This window comes from Lagopus muta, chromosome 1, assembly GCF_023343835.1.
Source record: "Lagopus muta isolate bLagMut1 chromosome 1, bLagMut1 primary, whole genome shotgun sequence".
NCBI lineage: Eukaryota > Metazoa > Chordata > Aves > Galliformes > Phasianidae > Lagopus > Lagopus muta.
Window position 1 is genome coordinate 111,482,876 of NC_064433.1, and position 17,627 is coordinate 111,500,502.

Consider the following 17,627-nt stretch of genomic DNA (forward strand, 5'->3'; position numbering starts at 1 on the left):
ATCCTTGTGATGTCAAGGAGTGTGAAAAAGTGGCTGAAACAGAAATGAAGGCTGCCACTGCCCTATTACTCCTGGTCCATTAAGGTGTGAATGCTCTAAGCAAAGCTTTCAGGTGCTCTTAAACCCACGCTTCCCCAAAGCTGTAGCAGCCCACACAACATTATGCCGCAGGCAAAACCAGCTGTCAGCAGCCTGGGAGGCCCAGCAGAAGCCAGCTGTCCTCTGTCACATGCGTGCCACTGTCACTCGGCCCCAAAAGGCTGCCTCTGGCAGCTGGGAGCAGCAGGGCACGGCGATGCCGGGGCTGTGGGATGCAGTGCTGCTGGGAGCACAGCGAGCCCAGAATGCAGCCGTTGCCTCTCCTCCCACCACACACAGGATTCCTATCTCGGGGAGGGAGCAGAGATGGAATCCGCATCCTCTTTCTTTTTGACAGACAGGGAATGGAGGAGCGGCAGGTCCCGAAGTCCCTGCCTCAGACTGCAGTATCAAAAGTGTGCTTTTTGCACACTGCAGTATTTAAAGTGTGCTTTAAACCCATGGAATGTATCATTCAGTAACAAACCAGGTCATTTTAACTTGCCTGTCGCAATATGCAATTTTTCTTCTATATAATAAAGTAGAAGCTAAAGATCCAGGATCTATGGCTACGAGTTTTTCATGTTCCCTCTCATCAGTTTGGTTAATTGCTCGTTTCATTTACTAGCTGGGTTTTAACTTTCCTGTGGATCACTTGGCTCTTGAAATTCCATAAGCTCTGAAAGTCAGCAAATTTTGGAAAGTGTTCTCTGGAGGGAAGTCCTGGAACTCGTACAACAGGCATAATTTTCATTTGTGCAGGTTTAGTGCCCTTGCAGAATAAATAAGCATTCACTGTCCTCCAGCCATGCCAACATGTGGTGGGTGTGCAGCCTGCCCTGTGCTGTATGGACACCTAAGCATTTTACCTTGCAGGCTCATACCTCAGTGCACAGGAATTGTGATTGTTACACAGCAGTTGCCTTCCAGATGAAATCTTGCTCCAGATCAGCTCTGTCTGGCTTTAATATAGGTAATAGCAAGACAGCAGTATTTGCATCCAAACGCTAACTTTTGTGTAAGGGGAACTGTGGGAGACAAAGGTAACTTTTTGATCAACCCCTCCAGCATCTGGGTGCCACTACTGGTTTGTTGGGCTAACAGGATAGCAGCAGTCTTGCAACTTTCTGAGAGTAATGTGCATGTAAACCATGCTAATGGATTGCTAACACAGAGGAAGCTCACCTCCATCCTGCTCAATGTGTTTATAAAGCACCTACCCTGTATGTCTCTGATTTCCCTCACTCCTCACTCACAGTGACTGTGCCTCAGTGTCCGGGCATCATTTAAGTGCTGATGCAAGAGCTGTTGCAAAGTGTGGTAAAGCAAAGCACTCAGCCTTACGCGTATCTTTAAGGCAGCTGAGCGATCCCTTTGCAACCAGTGAAACTGCTCACATGCCAGTATGTATTTGCTTTGCTGCCTTAATGCATAGTGCCTGGAACTGAAGACCTGGTCAGCAGTGAAGCACTTTGAGCTGTCATCTTTACTGCTGGTTTCTTCCCCATAGCCTTCCTTTGCAATGCAGACCTAGCTCCGTATCCACATCCAAGATGCATGTAGTTATGGCTGTTTGCTAGTCTCTAGCAGATCCTGACATGCTGTAGATCCCTTTCATGTGGAAAAAAAAGGGTCACAAGAAATCACCATTTAATTAAATAAATGTATCTTCGGCGGATGACCCTTCCCCCAGCTCGTTGCCACCGTGAGAGCCCCACACACACTGCGGCAGCGAGCGGTGTGCCTCGGCACTGCGGCGTGCCCAGCAGGAGAAATTGCTCCTGAGATCATTTAACCTCCCCGGGGAGATGACAGGAAGGAATTAATCTTCCGCTGCTAATCCGCCCTGTGCTGCCGGATCAAGAATTGGCAGCGTCGGGGGTGCCTGCGCGGGGGAACCTGCTGGGGCATTTACCATACGTGAGTGCTCCCTCCCACCGCCTCCGAGCGCGGCTCAGGGAGCGCGGGGCAGCGATTTCGGGCAGTGCCTGCAGTGTGCTGGTAAATGGTCTGTGCTGCTGGGGCGGTGCGATGTTCCCAGCGCTGCTCCAACATCCAGTCTATGCCAGCAAGGTGAATGCTGCGGAAATGCCTTCGCCTCAGTCCCATGACTCAGCCTTGTCACTGAGTTTTGCTGCTGTTTGCCATCTCTTTTATTTTACATTTATTTCTTCCCTGGGGAGGGAAAATTTCAGTAGGAGACAGGCTCTTTAGCAGCATATCTTGTGATAGGACAAGGGGAAATGATTTCAAACTAAAAGAGGGAAGAATTAGATTGGATACAAGGAAGAAGTTTTTTACAGTAAGGGTGGTGAGGCACTGGCACAGGTTGTCCAGAGAAGCGGTGGATGCCCCGTCCCTGGAGACACTCAAGGTCAGGCTGGATGGGGTTCTGAGCAGCCTGATGTGACTGTAGGTGTCCCTGTTCATTGCAGGCAAGTTAGAATAGATGGCCTTTAAGGGTCCCTTCCAACTCAATTCTGTGTTCTATGGAAATGTACTAGTATGACCCTGTGTAATACTTTATAACGGGAGTGGCTCTGCAGCTCTTTTGGAAATGTTTTAATTCTCTTGGTGATCACAGCGGCTTCAATAAACAGTTTAGTATTTGTGGCCAGCCCCCCCTGGAGAAGGGGATCCAGTTTGTAGGAGTGAGGTGGGGCCCATCCTGAGCAGGATCAGCACTTCAGGGAAGTGTTCAGGGGCCTGAGGTTTGTGCAGGTGCTCCTTCAGCACTGGCTGGAACACTGGAGACAGTTCACATCCCAAAGGGCTCCTATTCTTCATTTCTGGGCTGAGACAAAGGGCTTCTGTGTTTCTTTCTTGTGCGCTGAGCATTTCCACTCAGAAATAATACTCAAGCGTGCTCAGGGTGACCTGGTTCTGCACTGCGCTTCCAGGCAGCACAGCTGGGTGAGCTGTGGGAAGGCAGAGGAACCTGCTAGCATCTGGGCCAGGCTCACAAGCCCAGCAAACCCTAAGCTTGCCTTAGGTGCCCGTGCCAGCTCGTGCTTGGAGCACCTGCTGTGCAAGCAGCGTTGAGCCAGCATTGTGACCTGACACTGCGTCAGTAGGCCCCAGTGCTCCCAGCACTGCAGCCTGGAACTGTGTGTCAGTAGGTCCTGGGGCCAGCAACGCGGTCTGTCCCGCTGCAATATGCACCCACTGCACTGCACCGTGCCAGCGCCATCTGACCAGTATGATTTCATTCATGGAATCGTTCAGGCTGGTGGTTGTAAAGACTGAATATACAGCATTGCCATTTGACAGTCAAGTCACACTCCCCATCGAACACAATATCTTTAAAAACAAGAAACCTGGTGTAAAACAGACATAGAAGCAGCAGAATATGGATTTCATTGCAGTATTAGAAGCTGCTTGCAGCAAAAGATGGGAGCTCTGTGAAACCCAGAAACAAGCTGTCTGTATTATGCCTGATATTTATTTTAATTTTGAAGAACTGCAATTTGGGGACTACTACCAAAATACACTGTAAGTGGTATCCTGATGAATGATGTTTTGCCCAGAAGTAACTTTTCTTGCACGCTTCTGAGTCCTGTTTATCACTTCTCTGATGTTTCCAGCAGGCTCAAAAGCAGAAATAACAGAGTAAACCAGAGCTGGCTGTGTATCCGTGGTGAGAATCATCTCCTCTGGCAACGAAGTGTGATCGGTCCCCAGCCTTAATTACTGCCTTTCTACCCTCTAACAATATGTCTGCACTCGTTTTCCAGGGATACGGGGCTTTCCCTTCTAGGGCCTTTGCTGTGTGAATCTTACACTGAGGAGCCACGTTTTTCTCTCCCCCCCCTTAAATCCCTCATAATGCTGCTAGCACGCTGCCCAAGCCCACCCACTGCACACACAGCACAGTACATGGCCAAGCGGTGAGCCCAGGCTGAGACCCTGCCAGCACTGCTGGGAGAAGCCGGAGGTAGCGCCGTGCTGAGTGCAGACAGCAGCCAGAGCCGTGCGTGTGCTGGAGCTGGTGGGTGAGTCCGCTCACTCTGCTTGGCGGCTGCTTCTCAGCAACACAGAGCAGCTCTGTGTTCACAGCCTGGCCCTCGGGTATTTTGCTGCATCGTTGTTTCTTTTTGTTTTTGGTTTTGTTTTGTTTTGTTTTGTTTTCTTGCATTGCTAAAAACCTGGAGTTGAAAAGATTCTAGGAGAATCAATCTCACCTCAGAAAGGAGTATAGCAAAACATGCCGATGCTTTCAGTATCATTGTTAAACTGCAGCCAGATTGCACTAGGATGCGCTCAGTAGCGATGAGGCTTTTTTTGCACTTGCATTATGTAAAGGTTAACGGCAGAAGGGCACATTATCTAAGATACAGGGCAGTATGTATATGTAAGGTTAATGATTTTTCAAATAGAGAGCCCCGAAAAGGGCTGTGCAGGTGTAGCCTAAGGAGCCACATAAGCATCAACCAATTATTTTCACATTTCTTCTTTCCCAGTGTAAGCAGCTGAGTCCCGCACGAGTGTGTCATGACAGATGACAGTGACATGAGCAGACGAACCCCAGGGCGAGCCGCTGTCCTGTCAAGGAAAGGGCAAAGCCAGGTCCCCTAAATACGCCCAAGCTGTGTCACTGACAGCAATTTATGGCCGTGGTCAGGCGCCTGGCGTCTGCGCTCTCCCCCTAAGAAGCAGGTTCTGAAGTATTTTTAGACACAATTGCCACCAATGTTTGTCTTCAGTACAAATCTCTGACAAAGGAGAGCCCGATCGCCCACGACCCGGTGGAGTTTAACATTTTTTGAACCTGGCATTTAAAATGACGCTGAGCTAAACCGTGCCTACCTGTTCCTTAAGGCTGAGGTCTGCAGCAGCATTAAGCTGTCGAGAGAGAGAGAAAAAGGTTACTCCAATGATTTGTCATAACTGTTTACATTCATTGTGATTTGGCTCAGACCTGTGTTTTATCTGGCTCTGGTCGTGTGGTTCAAAACACTGACGATGGAGGCAAACACATGGTTTCCTCCTTAAGGTGAGGCCAGAAACATTTTAGCCTTAAGTGCAGTGCAAAAAGATTGCCCAATCCATCACTTCCATTGGGAGCTGTATAAACAGGCCGGCCCTGTATGGCGCAGTGAGCACACAGCCTGCAGTTCACAGGGAGAGCTGGTTCCTGTTCTGGCTCACACTGCAAACCTGCACTGCAGCGCCTCGCACCTGTGCCTTGCAAACACAGTACCCAGATCCTGGCTGCAGTTACAAACCCACATTGCTCATGCCCCCTTCTCCATCTGAACACCTTGTCTGCTGTCAGGTGATGCCTGAACATTTTGCACTGCTTCGCTAAGCAAACAGAAAGAAAGAGGCTGTCTGGGCTCTAGGACCAAGGGGATGTAGCATTAGCCCAGGGCGTAGTCTGGGTAAGGAGAGGCCAGATAAAGATGTGATATGGAATGAGAGGTGATATGCGAAGATCTCAGGCTTTGCAAGATGCCATGGAAGGAACAGAGAAATGAAAACACATGAGCCACCCACGCCATCTGCCAGTGTTTGCACAGAAATCCCACCAAACCAAAAACATTGTTAGCAGTCCGTCAAAGTTGCTCAGGGTACATCCCACCATCAGAAACACAAAAAGCCCATGTGGCTCCCAGCCCTCCCCCCCAGCACTCCTCCACTATTGCACAGAGTATCAGTAACAAAATTTCCTTGCAACTCTTTCCAAACTGTTGTTTTGTTGGCACTTTAATATCTCAGCTATTGGCTCCACTGAGTTCCACCCCTTTGGTGTGGATGCACAGGAGTGGTTTTATACCACCACGCCGTGCCTTGGCAGTAGTATTATCAGCTGCACCTGTCCCGTGCTCACTGTGAGCTGCCCCATCGCCGTGCCCTGCTCTGCTGCGCCTCCGTTAGGAGCTACCCCGCATTAAAGACTGATTTGAATCCCCTGAGAGCCAGCAAGGATCTTCCCAATGGGCGGGCTGCAATAAAACAGCGCAGTGTAACGCAAAGCGAAGCAACGCAGCACGAAATGCAATAAAAAACCGAAATCGCTCGCGTACAGGGGGGGGTTTCCGTCCGCCAGGAAAGCTTTCCTCCAACAGGAGGAGCTCTTCGCTTTGCTGAGACGGTGCCAAAGGAGTGGCTGCGCTTTCGCTGCGTGACCCCCCCCCCCTCCCGCCTCCGTTTCAGAGGAGAGCAGCAGCTTAATTGATTTGATAACAAAACAAACAGCAGCCGAGGGCTGCCCGAGGCACGGCGTGGCACGGCGCAGTTCGGCTCGGCTCCCGCGGCCGATGAGGCGCCGGGTGTCACCGCGGTGCCGTACCGTGCCGGGGGAAGGCGGCAGCGCTGCGAGGGGGTGCAGCTCCGACCGGGGAAGCGCTGCCGGGGGGTGGCCTCCTTCCTCCCCCGGCTCCCAGCGCGGAGCGCGGCACCGGAGAGACGGGAGAGCCCGCGGCGGGGCTGTCGGGAGCGGAATGGAGCACAGCGGCCCGGGGGTGGCGGGGGGGGAACGCTCTCGGCGTGTGGGCGACAGCTGCGCCCGGCGGGCAGCGGCCGGGGATTAACACACACGCGCCTTTGCGTGGCAGGAAGGAGCGGCCCGGCGCGCTCCCCGGGGGTTGGGGGGAGCCGGGGGGAGGATATGGGGAGGCCGGGCGTGCAGTGCCGGTTGCGGCCGAGAGGGGACGGCAGAGCAACGGGAGGGAACGGTCGTACAGCCGCCTCCCTCGGCCGCGACCCTCCGCCGCACGGTCCCGACCCCGGTCCCGACCCCCGTCCCGAGGGCAGCGTCGGTAGGGGAGGGCGGGAGGCTAAAGCGGGACGGAGCCGTGCCCATGGGCTCTGAGCGGAGCGGAGCGTTGGTTGGCCCCGGGCTTCTCCTAGTCGGAGTTTGTCGCTCGGCTCCGCTCGCGGCGCGGAAACTTTCGGCGCCCGCGGTGCCGCTCCGAGCCGCGGAAGGCCGGGAGTTGCCGGGAGTCCCCGCGACGGCCCACGCGTGTTCGCGGCGTCGGTCGCCAGGGGCGGGCGGGCACACTCGGAATGGCGGGGGGGCCGGGATGCAGGGCATCTGTTGGCTCTCAGCGGAGCCCCGAGCAGCAGCAGCGGCTCGGCTTCGGCTTGTTTTTCTTCCTAATTATTTTTTAAAGACTAGAAGAGTCTTCGGTGTGGCTTGTTTTTTTTTTTGTTTTTTTTTTGTCGGCGTCGTAATGGGGATTTTGAGCTGTAAAACCCGAAACCGGGAACGGTGACTAATTTCGGGGTGTATTTATTCGGTGCATTCATTCTGAGACCGCAAGGCAGGATGGGCTGGAGGTGTGTGCTGGGGAGGGGAGCGCTGCAGGGCTCTGCTGAAAGCAGCCCGAGGGCTGGGCAGCCCTATGAATTCGGGCGACGATGGGGTTCGTCATGTGAGCGCTGATGAATTCAGGGAACGTAAGAGCTGCAGTTGACATTCCTAAAAACAATTAAACCGGTGGGGAGCACTGCTCGAAAATCGATACTGCTGTACGTAACGACGCTGTATGGCTGCAGGCTGATTCCTCCCGTAGTAACGAAACGCCAAGTGGCTGCGAAGCACCGCGATTCCCAATCGCATCCCCGGGCCCCGAACGACGCCGGAGCGCGCGTCCCGCTGCGCCGGGGCGGAGACACCGAGTAGCCTCGGGAAATTAATAACCTCGGGGCTCGGTCGGGGCAGGCATCTGAATAGCTGCCCGAATAGGCAGCCGAGCTCCTTTGGTCTGGGACGAAAATAAACAGGGAGTTAAGCTTTAAATATCCTGTCTTACAAGCGATATGCACTCTGCTGCACTGCTGAGTCGGCGGGGATGGGGATGGGGAAGGGAAGGAATAGGGACGGGGTTGGGAAAGAGACCCGGAGCCGCGTCGCCTCGCAGCCGCTCGCGGATCGGACCGGACACGTTTCCTGCGCTCGCGGGAGACGACAGCGCGGCCCCGCACCGCGCGGTGCTTTCCAACAGGGGGCGAGGGAAGGCCGGTTCGCTGCCGAGCCGGGCGCGGAAAGCCCCCGCGGGAGCGGGGTCGGCGAGGGGGGGTTGCGGGTGAGGATGATCGCGACCCTGTGCCCGGGCAGTCGCGGGATGTGCGCAGCGTGCTTTTATTTCGGTTTCGGCTCGCTACCGGGGCCTCCGAGCCCCGCGGCGCACAGCTGCCTGCCGTAGGCGCGGGCGCACTACGAGCGGCGGGCCGCCCCGCGGGGGCCGCGGCTATGCGGTTTGCGGAGCGGTCGCTCCCCGCTGGTCCCCCTGCGGCCGCACGGAACCGGGACGCCGCCGCCGTGCGCCGTTCTGGCAGCCGGAGGCTCCTCGGTGCCGGCACGGAAGAGGACACGAGTTGAATATCGTTTGCGCGGCCGGGACGAAATACTCAAGGCCGGCGGAGGGGGAGGGGGAAGGATTGTGTTCGCCTGCCCGTGATGAATAATCCGGGCCGGCCTCCCGGCTGCGGCGGCCAAACCGCTCGCGGCTCTGCCAAGAGATCAGCCGCGGCCTCTGCCCGCGCCCTGGGCGCCGCTGGCCTTTCCCCGGCCGCCTCCGGCACGTCGCAGCTGCCGGACGCACGGCGCGGCACCGCCGGCACCACCCGCCACGGTGTGCGGGGCCGGGGTGCAAAGGGAAGGGGACGGGGCGTCCCAGGGCGGGGAGCCCGACGGCAGGTGCAGCCCCGACGCGGCCCCCGTGTGCGGGTGCGGATCGGTGTCGGTGCGGGTTGCGGCGTGCGAGCCCTTCGGTGCGCGCTGCCGAGAGGTGGGCGGTGCGTGCGCGTGGGGCTCGGCGTGAGTGTGTGCGTGGCTCCGGCGGGGGGAGAGGCAGCGTGTGACACGGGACACGCGGCGTGCCTGCGTGACTTTCAGCGAGTTCACGCGTGGGCGAGAGCCGCGGCGCGGGGCCGGGCAGGAGCCGTACCCCGCAGCCCTTTCCCGAGCCCGGCCCGGGACCGCCTTTCAGAAACCGCTTCTCCTCGGCGGCTCCGTCCCCAGATGGGGCCGAGTCCACGCGGGGGCAGGAGCTCCCGGGTCGGTGCGGGCGGGCCACGAGGGAGGGATCCCACGGCGATCTCCGTCCGCGCTTAGGCACCGCTCTGCCCGTTCCCGACGTGCTCCTGTGCGGGAAGAGCGGGGATTTTCCATCTGCCGGTTGCCCGCTGTGACTTCGGCACGAGTTCGGCGGCACCGCTGCCTCCGGGGCAGGGTCGCGCCGCGGGGCTCCAGCTGCTCCTGAGGTGCGGGAAAGGGATGGTGGCAGCTGCGGATGGAAGGGCTGCGGCTGGCGGTGGGAGGCCCTGGAGCCCTTCCCGGGGAGCGCTGCCAGCGCTGTGCTGCCTCGGCACGTCCAACCGCTCCGGCACGAGTTGGCTCTTTCCTTGCCCAGACCCGATCTGCGCTGCGGAGACGGCAAATGCCCTTAAGGGGGGGTCGGTTAAAGGAGCACTGGGGGAGGGGGTTTCCAGCGGACACGCGTGGGCCGACGCCGCCCCACGGGGGGGCCACGGGAGGGCTCGGGGCGGTGTGGAAACAGTGCTGCAAGGGCAGTGGGAGGAGGAATGGCTGCGATCCTCCCGCTGTATGCGTCGAAGCTGCCGCTGCCCGAACGCGGTGCTAAGCGCTGATTTACAGGTAGGGGAAACGTGCTCCCCAAGCTCCGTGCCACTTCCCTCCGGTGGATTCAAATCATATATAAAGAGCGTGAGGTGGCGGTCTCCCGGGCAGCTCCTAGGATGCGCGGCGTTGTTGTTAACACGTTTCAATTTGGGTTCGAGACCGTCAATTACCCGCTGAGGCTCCGGAGCCTCGGGCGGGCAGCACAGGGACGGCTGTACTCAACCATTGCCCTCCCGCACCGCCGAAGCGGCGCTCTCGGCTCCCGCACCGCCTGCGCTCTGCCCCCGCCCGGCGGCTCTCGGCCCCGGTGGGGCGCTCCGCGGCTGTGGAGGGGGAGGAGGGAGGACGTGCGGAGTGGGAAATGCAGGGGCAGCGCTTTCCTGCTTCCGTAACGCTGTTTCTCGGTAGGAAAAACAGGCCGGCTCCGCTCGGCATCGGCAAGCCCATTGGTTTGCTTTGCTTTTTTTTCTTCCCGAGCGGAAGAGACCCCCGTCTCCCCCCCGAGCAGAAGCCAACAGCTCGGAAAGGCCGCTCCAGGGGCAGCGGCGGAAAGACCGCCAATTAGCATCGCATCTACGGGCGGCGAGCTGTTGGTGGATCGTCCGCGCCCCCTCCCGCAGCCCCCAGAGCCCTCACGGGGGGGATCTCCCTCCGGAGGGCTCCTCCCGGTCCCAGGGATGCTGCGCCGGGGCGACCCCGCGGCCTTACGGGAACCCACGCTGTTTCCTCTCTGCTCGGCCCAAACACCCGCACCCGCGGAGAGCGGCTCACTCCGTAGCCCCTGCCCCACCGCCTGCGCTCGGCCGACCCGGCCCGGGCCGGGCTCCGCACGCCTCTCGCTGCCGAGAGCCGCGAGCGCTCCGCACCGCGCCTCCGTGACGAGCGCGGCATCGCAGGCAGCCTATAAATAATTTCCATTATGTTCAGCTGACAGCGCGAGGCGATTAATTTTAATAGCTGTATATTTGCCTGTTTCTCCTAATGCTCTGTAATGAGATGAGAAGCCATCCAACCCCAGATGGCTCCAGCCGCCTCCTTATTTATTTATTTGGTGTGTGCGTGCGCAAAAGAGGGGAGAACCGAGAGCGGACAGCCCCCTCCCCCCCCCCCCCACCCCCAGTGCCGCTCCCCGTGGTGGTGCTTCCCGGGGCCGGGGGACTCGGTGTATTGTCTCCGAGGGTCGATGGGCGCAGATCAGTGGCGTTCGGGGTGAAGGGGAGCGCGGCTTTGAGCCCACCCCATTAACCTGAGTTCCGTATCGGGGCAGCAGAGGGGGTGGGGGGTGGCAGTGCTTTATGGAGCCGCGAAGAGATCCCGCCGGCGGCGGCCGAGAACAGCGGAGCTCTGCGTGCGGCCGTGTGACGAAGCCGCGCTGTTCTCAGCTGGGGGGGTCCTGTATTTGGGAGCTGCAGAGGTGTGCGTTTGGGGGTGGGGGGGAGAGAAGGAGACGGGCTGCTTATCCAGGTGAAACAGCAGCGAGGCGAGCACCTGTGTCTTTTTTTTTTTTCTTTCTACAAGGCGTGCACCGATAATTGCAGCAGTTAATTGCGTTTCTTTGAAGGTCATTGGAAGTTACGGGGCTGTGTTTTCTTTCCCGGCTGGCAGACAATGGCTGAGCGCTGTTTTAAATGTAAATCAGAGGGTATCCGCAGAAACCTGTGCTGTCGGATCGCGGCGTAATGGATTCACTCCGGCTGCGCCTCGCTCGCCACAATACAGCGCAGCGCCGGGCCGAGAGCGCGCCGGGGTTCCTCTGCGGAAGCGCAGTTGCCGACGAACATGGAAAGCATTAAATCGTGACGGAGGGGAGGGGGGGCGGTGCAGCATCGTGCTGCTGCTCGGGACCGTAGCGCAGCCACGCAGCGCCCGCACCGGGATGTTGGGCACCACGAGCCAGGGCTGCGGGGAGGGGGGGCACCCCGCCGCGGGCCGTGCCTTATGCCTTGAGGTCGCGTCCTCAACCCCGGGGACGGCGGAGAGGGGCCGGGGCCGAAAGGTACCGTCTGGCCTCGGGCCCCCTCTTCGGGGGAGGCGTTCTGTAGGAATGTGGTGCGCGAGCCTGCTGCCCCTAAGCCCTCGTTAACCCCGAGGCCCCTGCGGCCCCCGCTCGGCACCTGCACTCGGCTCCGCCGGAGGCGAGGACGTGCAGCAGCGCGGAGCCCGCAGCGAGAGCGCAGCCCTCCCCCCTTCGCCTCTCACCGCTAATAACAGGGCAGCGCTCGGGAGGCGGTGGTTGCGCCGCACGGAACAAACGCTCCGTGATTACCGCGGCGCGCCCCGGGCTGCTGAGGGACACGGGGAGCCGAGCTGAGCCGTGCGGAGCAGCCCAGACGGGAGGCTTCGCGGTCGCCCCCGGGGGCCTGGCCCGTGCCGTCGTAGGGGCCGGGGCAGCCCGCGGGGCCGCGCTCGGTGCCTTTGCAGCGGCGCCGGGCCACCCCTGCGCAGATGGCACCGTGTGACCCCCATTAGGGCAGCGCGGCCGCCTCTCCAGCAAAGCAGTCAGCCCGGTACCGCCGCTTCCCCCGTTGTCCACGGCAACCGACGTATCTGATTGAACCTCGTTGTACGCGGTGACACCCGCATAATGGATCATGCTGTCAGGGCTTTTTTATCACAGGCATTTATTTTGGTCACGGCTGGTGATAACTTCGCTGCTTGGCCCTCGTGGCGGTATAAGCCCCGTTGCCATCTCCCCGCCGAGCCCCCCCATCTCCCGGCAGGGCGATGTGGAGCACGGGCCGCCCCCAAACCGAGGGGCTCCTGTCCCCCCTACCCCTCCGCGCACCGCAGCGAGGGGCTCTCCGTGCCCTCTCCCGTCGGCGCCGGCCCTGTGCCCCTCCCGGCCGGGTTATCTCGGGTCACGCGGAGCGGGGACGGGATCCGCCACAGCCCGTGTGCCGGGGGAACCGGGCAGGAGGCACCGCGCCGCTCCCGTCCGCGCACACACTTCCAAAGTAAATACAGAGGGGCAGGGCAGGGCCTCCGGGAGGGGAGAGGAGAGGCCTCTGACAGGCGATTGTCAGGGCGGAGCCAGGGCTATTTCCAGCCCAGGAATAACAACGCTGGGGCTGCGGTGGCTCCGACCTGCGTGTCCAGGAAAGACCGGCTCGGGGTGTTTGTTTGGGTTTTAATTGGTATTTTGACGGCGGGCTGGCTCCGCGCAGGCAAACAATGACCCCGGGTCGGCCCGGGGGGATGGCAGCACCGCCCCGACCCGAGGGAACGAGGCCCGGCGAGGGTGCCCCACCGCAGGGGCCGGGAGGGGCTGCGGACGGAGGGCAGCGCCGGGGCGGCCGCGCAGCTCCCGGGGAGGAAGCGGGGGGGGGGGGGGGGAGGAGGAGGAGGAGGAGGAGGCGGCTCGGGGCCCCAGCGCGTTGCGGGGCGGGAATGGGGGCGAGGCCGCCGCGTTATCTGGGTCACTGGGGTTAGAAGGAGCGGCCGATAGGACCGGTAGATCTGCGCTCCGCTGCTGCGGAGATAGAGCCGCGATCCGGTCCGGGCGGGCACCGCGCGGTTGGGAGGGAGGGAGGGAGCAGGAGGAGGAGGAGGAGACGGCGGCTCGTTCCGGCTCCCGAGCCGAGCCCAGGTGCGCTGTGGTTTCCCTGCGCTCGGCATCCCCCTCCCCTCGCTTCCCATCCCCCGGCCCCCGCCAACGTTTAACCCTTTCCCACCTCGGCGGGGCTGCAGCTGAGGCGTGCGCCGGCCCGGCCGCGTCCCCTGCGGTTCCCCATTCCTTCCGTGGCAGAGAGTGATCTCGGCCGGAGGAAGGGAGGGAGGAAGGGGGGGCAGAGAAGGGTGGGGGAGGTTGGCGTTGTGGTGCCGAGCACCGCCCTCGAGCAGCTCCCGGGCTCCGGCTTTGTACACGCACACGCACTCCCAGATGCGCGGAGCCGAGCCAGCCTGGGGCCAGCCTTCGCCTGCTGCTGCCGCCGCTCTCGCTTGCAGGCAGCCACCAGCGAAGCTGCTGCTGCTTCTGCTGCAGCCGCCGCCACCGCCGCCTTCCTCCCCCGCCCCACTCCCCGCCGCCCTTTTCCTTCCTGCTCGGGCCGGGCGCCCCCGGAGCTCCGAGGGCCGGCAGCTCCCCGCTGCCGGAGAGGAGGGGAAGGGCTCTCCCCGCGCCCCATCGCGCGCAGAGCCCTTTAATCAATTTCACCCGATTAATTATTAATTTAACGCCAGTCAAGCTCGCCCCGGAGGAGCCGGCAGGGGGAGGGGAGGCTGATGGCAGGCGGAGGCGGCGGGGCCCGCTGCCAGGCGCAGCCCCGGCCCGGCAACTTTCGGCTCCGCCGCTCCAGGAGCCGGGGGGGCTGCGGTTCCCATTGCGGCGGATGCCCCCCTCCCCACTCACGCGCTCCCGCTCCCTCTTCTCCGCTCCCTCCCCCTTCCCCCCGCCCGCCCCCCGCGTAGACACAGCCATAAAAGGGCCCATCGCATCGCGGCGATGATGGATCGTGCCTGGCGGGGGTGATTTGGTGTTGATCGCATATTATCACGGGCAGGTCGGACTGGTTGCTGATGGACGGCTTTCCAGCCAGCCGCTCGGGGAAGCGGCTCCATCGACAAACAGCTCGCTCACTTTTAACTCCTTCTCTCACCAGCGAAGCCAAGCATCTGTCACAACAGCTCTCCGGGCGGCACTTCGCCTCCTCGCGCCCCATTCTGTCTTCGGCCTCCCTCCGCCCCGGGAGAGCCCCGGGTGCGGGGCAGTGCGGGGGGGGGGCACAGCCCGGGAAGGGTTCCCCGCTGCCCTCGACCCTCTTCATTCGGGAGGGTCAACCCGAGCCCTCCCTCTGCACGCAGTCGTGCACGACCCGGGGGGCCCCAGTTGTGCTTTTCTCTATCTTTCTCAGCGCAGGTTGCTCGGCCTCGGGATCGCGTTGTGCTCGGAGAACGGAGGAAGAGAGGTTAGCGGCAGGGAAGCGATAGCTGCGCTCTCCGGAGAGCCGCTCTCCACCAGGCAGCGCCTAGAAATCTATTTAAAGAGAAGGAAAGGCGGAGGGGGGAGAACAAAGGGGGAGGAGGAGGAGGGTGCCGAGCCGGAGCCGGGAGAGAGCTGGAGGAGGCACCGCGCTGCCACAGCTGTGCGCCGCGACCGGAGGAGCACGGGCGGCGGTGGGCAGGGCGGCCCTTTCTCCTCTCACTGCCCAGGGAAGGGACGGGGAGGGGGGAGGCGGAGAGGGAACGGGGAGCCCCAGGGCCGGAGGCGCTTCCTGGCAGAGCCCAATAGGAGAGAAAGGCCGCGGGTTACGATTGGGATTAATTATTATTCTCCAGCAGCCAGAAGGATGATCAGGGCGTCGTGCGGCCCTCGCCTCTCCCCGCTCCCACTCCTTTCTTCTCCCCCCACCTTTCTTTATTTTCCTTTTTTTTTTTTTTTTTCTTCGCTGAAACTCGGCTGCTTCCTTCGAGCCCTCCGAAGATTTAACCCTTTGCCCGCAGAGCCTCGAGGTGGGCGAACACAAAGCACATCGTGAAAGCCTCAGACCGAAAGAATCCCGATCAACACGGGAACGCCGCACGGCCATAAGTCGGTATGGCACCGACGGTGCTGGACCGCCCTAGGACGGCGGCTCTCAGCAGGGAAGCCCGGCTCTGCCTTGTCACCCCCCTCGCCACCGGGTGCCGCCGGGCACATCGCTCCCACACATGGTCCGCATTTCGCACGGCGGCAGCGTGCTTCCTCTCGGCCTCTCGTTGCCGCTCTCCGAACAGAGGGAGAGGGGAAAAAAACAAAACAAAACAAAAAAAAACAACACAGAGTTTTAGAGGAAGTTAAAAATCAGACGAGCTGAGAAATGCTCCGTGTTACACACATCCTGCATCCTGCGTGAAAGCGAAAGCCTGGCATTCCGTCCCTGCTCTATGGTACTGGCGCCGGCGTTGGACGCGGCGAGGTGACCGCTCCGTGCCTGCGGTTCGCCGCTCGCCCTGTCCCCCTGTGCTCTCGCCCTGCGGCCGGGTGCTGGGAGAGCATCGCCCCGCGTCCCCCCCTTTCCTTCCCTTCCCCTCCCGGATCAGGGGCGGCCCGCACCCCGCGGTCCCGTGACCCCTCCGCCGCCGCCGGGCCCGGTGCCCCCCAGCTCCTTGCGACAGAAGGGCCGCATTCTCCCCAGTGGAAGCCCACTCGTTTCCTTGTTGGCAGGAACAAAGCGCACATTCAGAGGGGTGGCTGCTGACGGCTCCCTCTGTATAGCACTGGAAAGCGGGTGGCCTTTGGTTGCTGGCAAGGAAAATTCTAATCAGGGCGCTTGTAAGCGGGGCTTTATAGAAGCTTAGTTACAAAAGGCTTACACCAGAGTAATGCAATAACTATAATAACAGCCAGGGAGCCCTAAAGGGGGTGGAATGCGCTTGTGTCTGGATGATTTTCCCCGCTAGCACAGAGAGGGACTGTTTACTGCGAGTGCCATTAAGTATCGCTGGAAACTCACCAACCGCAGACTTATTTCAATCTACTTTATTGTTGGATCCTCTCGCCCCGACCGACGGGTAGACACCCCGGGGAGGAGAAGGGCCGGGAGCCACCCCGCAAGGAGCCCCGGCCAGAGAGGCAGCGCCGACTCCGTGCTGCGGGATAGGCGTCCGATAAGGGCGAGGGGCCCCTGGGCCGGGCATCGCCTCCCCGGGCTGCGGTACCACCCTCCCGCCCCCCCCCCCCCCCCCCCCCGTCCTCGGCCCCGGTTGCGCTGCGCAGCGCTGCGTTAACGGCACAACGGAGCGCAGCGAGTGAAGAACCGCTCCGCGCAGGGCAAGAGAAATGGGTTTTTAATAGGAAAGGTCCGCGTGCTTGGCAGCCGGCCACCGCGGCCGGGAAATAAACAAACAGAAGAGCGGCGGGTTCAGGTCGGAGCAGGAGCCGCGCTCCCGGCAGCGCAGCCCCGCGGCACGGCCTCACGGAGCCGCCGCCGCCGCCGCCGCCGCCCCCCACCAGCCCCTGGCCCGGCTCCGCAGTGCGCAGCTCCCAGGGCAGCGCGGCTGTTCCCCGCAGCGGGCGGCGGGCCCGGGGCCAGCGCGGGGCCGGGGCTGTTTATCGCGCTCCGGAGCCGCTGCACGCGTAACCGCTGCCGTGCCGCACGGCCCGGCCCCGGGGGGCGGAGAGAGAAGGGCGAGGGATGGGGGGAGGGAACGGAGCAGCGCGATCGCGAAGCGCCGGGAAACCGTCTGACAGCAGAGAGCATACGGGGGGGCCGCTGGGAGCCGGGGGAAAGCAGCGCTGCCGCGGCTCTGCCTCGGCTCTGCCTCCCTCTGCAGACACGCTCCCGGCTCGGCCCGCGCTGCGCCGTTCAGGGGCTGCGGGGACGGGAGGACGGGCCCGGCACGGCCTCGGGGGAGGGGGCGAAGCGAGCGGGTCCCGGGGGCCGGAGCGGGAGAGCCGAGAACGAAGTCCAAGCGGCGGCCCCGAGTAGCTCGGGGAGCTGAGCCGGAGCTGGAGGAGAGCCCGGGCTGAGCGGCCCCGCGGCGGGGGCAGGCCTGGCGGTCAGAGCCCTATGGCGGGCACTGCGGGCGCTGCCCTTGGCTCTTAACGGAACAGAGCGTGGTCTGGGCTCGGGTTGCGGGACGCTGAGAGTGAGTGGAGCTTCGGGCCGAGGCCCAGCCTCCCTTTGGGGCCCTCGTCTCCCTTCCGCGCCTCGGCAGAGAGCGCAGCAACCCCGCAGCCTCCTGTCTGGGTCTCGCAGCCGTGCGCCGAGACCGTGGTGAGTGCGGATGTGCCGTCGGGGCTGGCAACGTCCTCTCATCCTCGAGCTCTGCGATTTTGAAGGGCTGCTGAGAGGGATCGGGGGCATCGCAGAGCAGTGCGAGGGGCTGGGCTGGAGGAGGGCATTGCGGCCAAGCCGGGGAGAGCAGGGAGCGGCCCGGGCGGAGGAGGAGAGGGGCAAAGAGCGGGGGAAGGCGGGCGCAGCCGGCAGCCAGCAGGACGTCGCTTGGCAGCGCGCCGAGGGGCACACTGCAGCCCCGGGAG

General features: G+C 61.6%; 2 protein-coding genes across 2 annotated transcripts in view; both read right to left on the reverse strand.

The window, feature by feature from the left end:
* Nucleotides 1-10,558, reverse strand: part of LOC125696824 (maestro heat-like repeat-containing protein family member 2B) — a 44,870-nt gene extending 34,312 nt beyond the window's left edge. The window contains exons 1-2 of the mRNA XM_048953031.1: nucleotides 10,376-10,558; nucleotides 8,973-9,449 (exon numbers count right to left, since the gene is read on the reverse strand). Coding sequence (XP_048808988.1) covers nucleotides 8,973-9,449; nucleotides 10,376-10,558 — 660 coding nt within the window. The remainder of the gene's footprint in view (nucleotides 1-8,972; nucleotides 9,450-10,375) is intronic.
* A 579-nt stretch (nucleotides 10,559-11,137) lies between these two features.
* LOC125692611 (fibrinogen alpha-1 chain-like) lies at nucleotides 11,138-16,272 on the reverse strand. The gene is made up of 2 exons (XM_048943321.1): nucleotides 13,339-16,272; nucleotides 11,138-12,751 (listed from the first exon to the last, which is right to left on the reverse strand). The coding sequence occupies exons 1-2, from the start codon at nucleotides 14,094-14,096 to the stop codon at nucleotides 12,526-12,528; spliced, it is 984 nt and encodes a 327-aa protein (XP_048799278.1). The 5' UTR covers nucleotides 14,097-16,272; the 3' UTR covers nucleotides 11,138-12,525.
* Nucleotides 16,273-17,627: the final 1,355 nt, after the last annotated feature.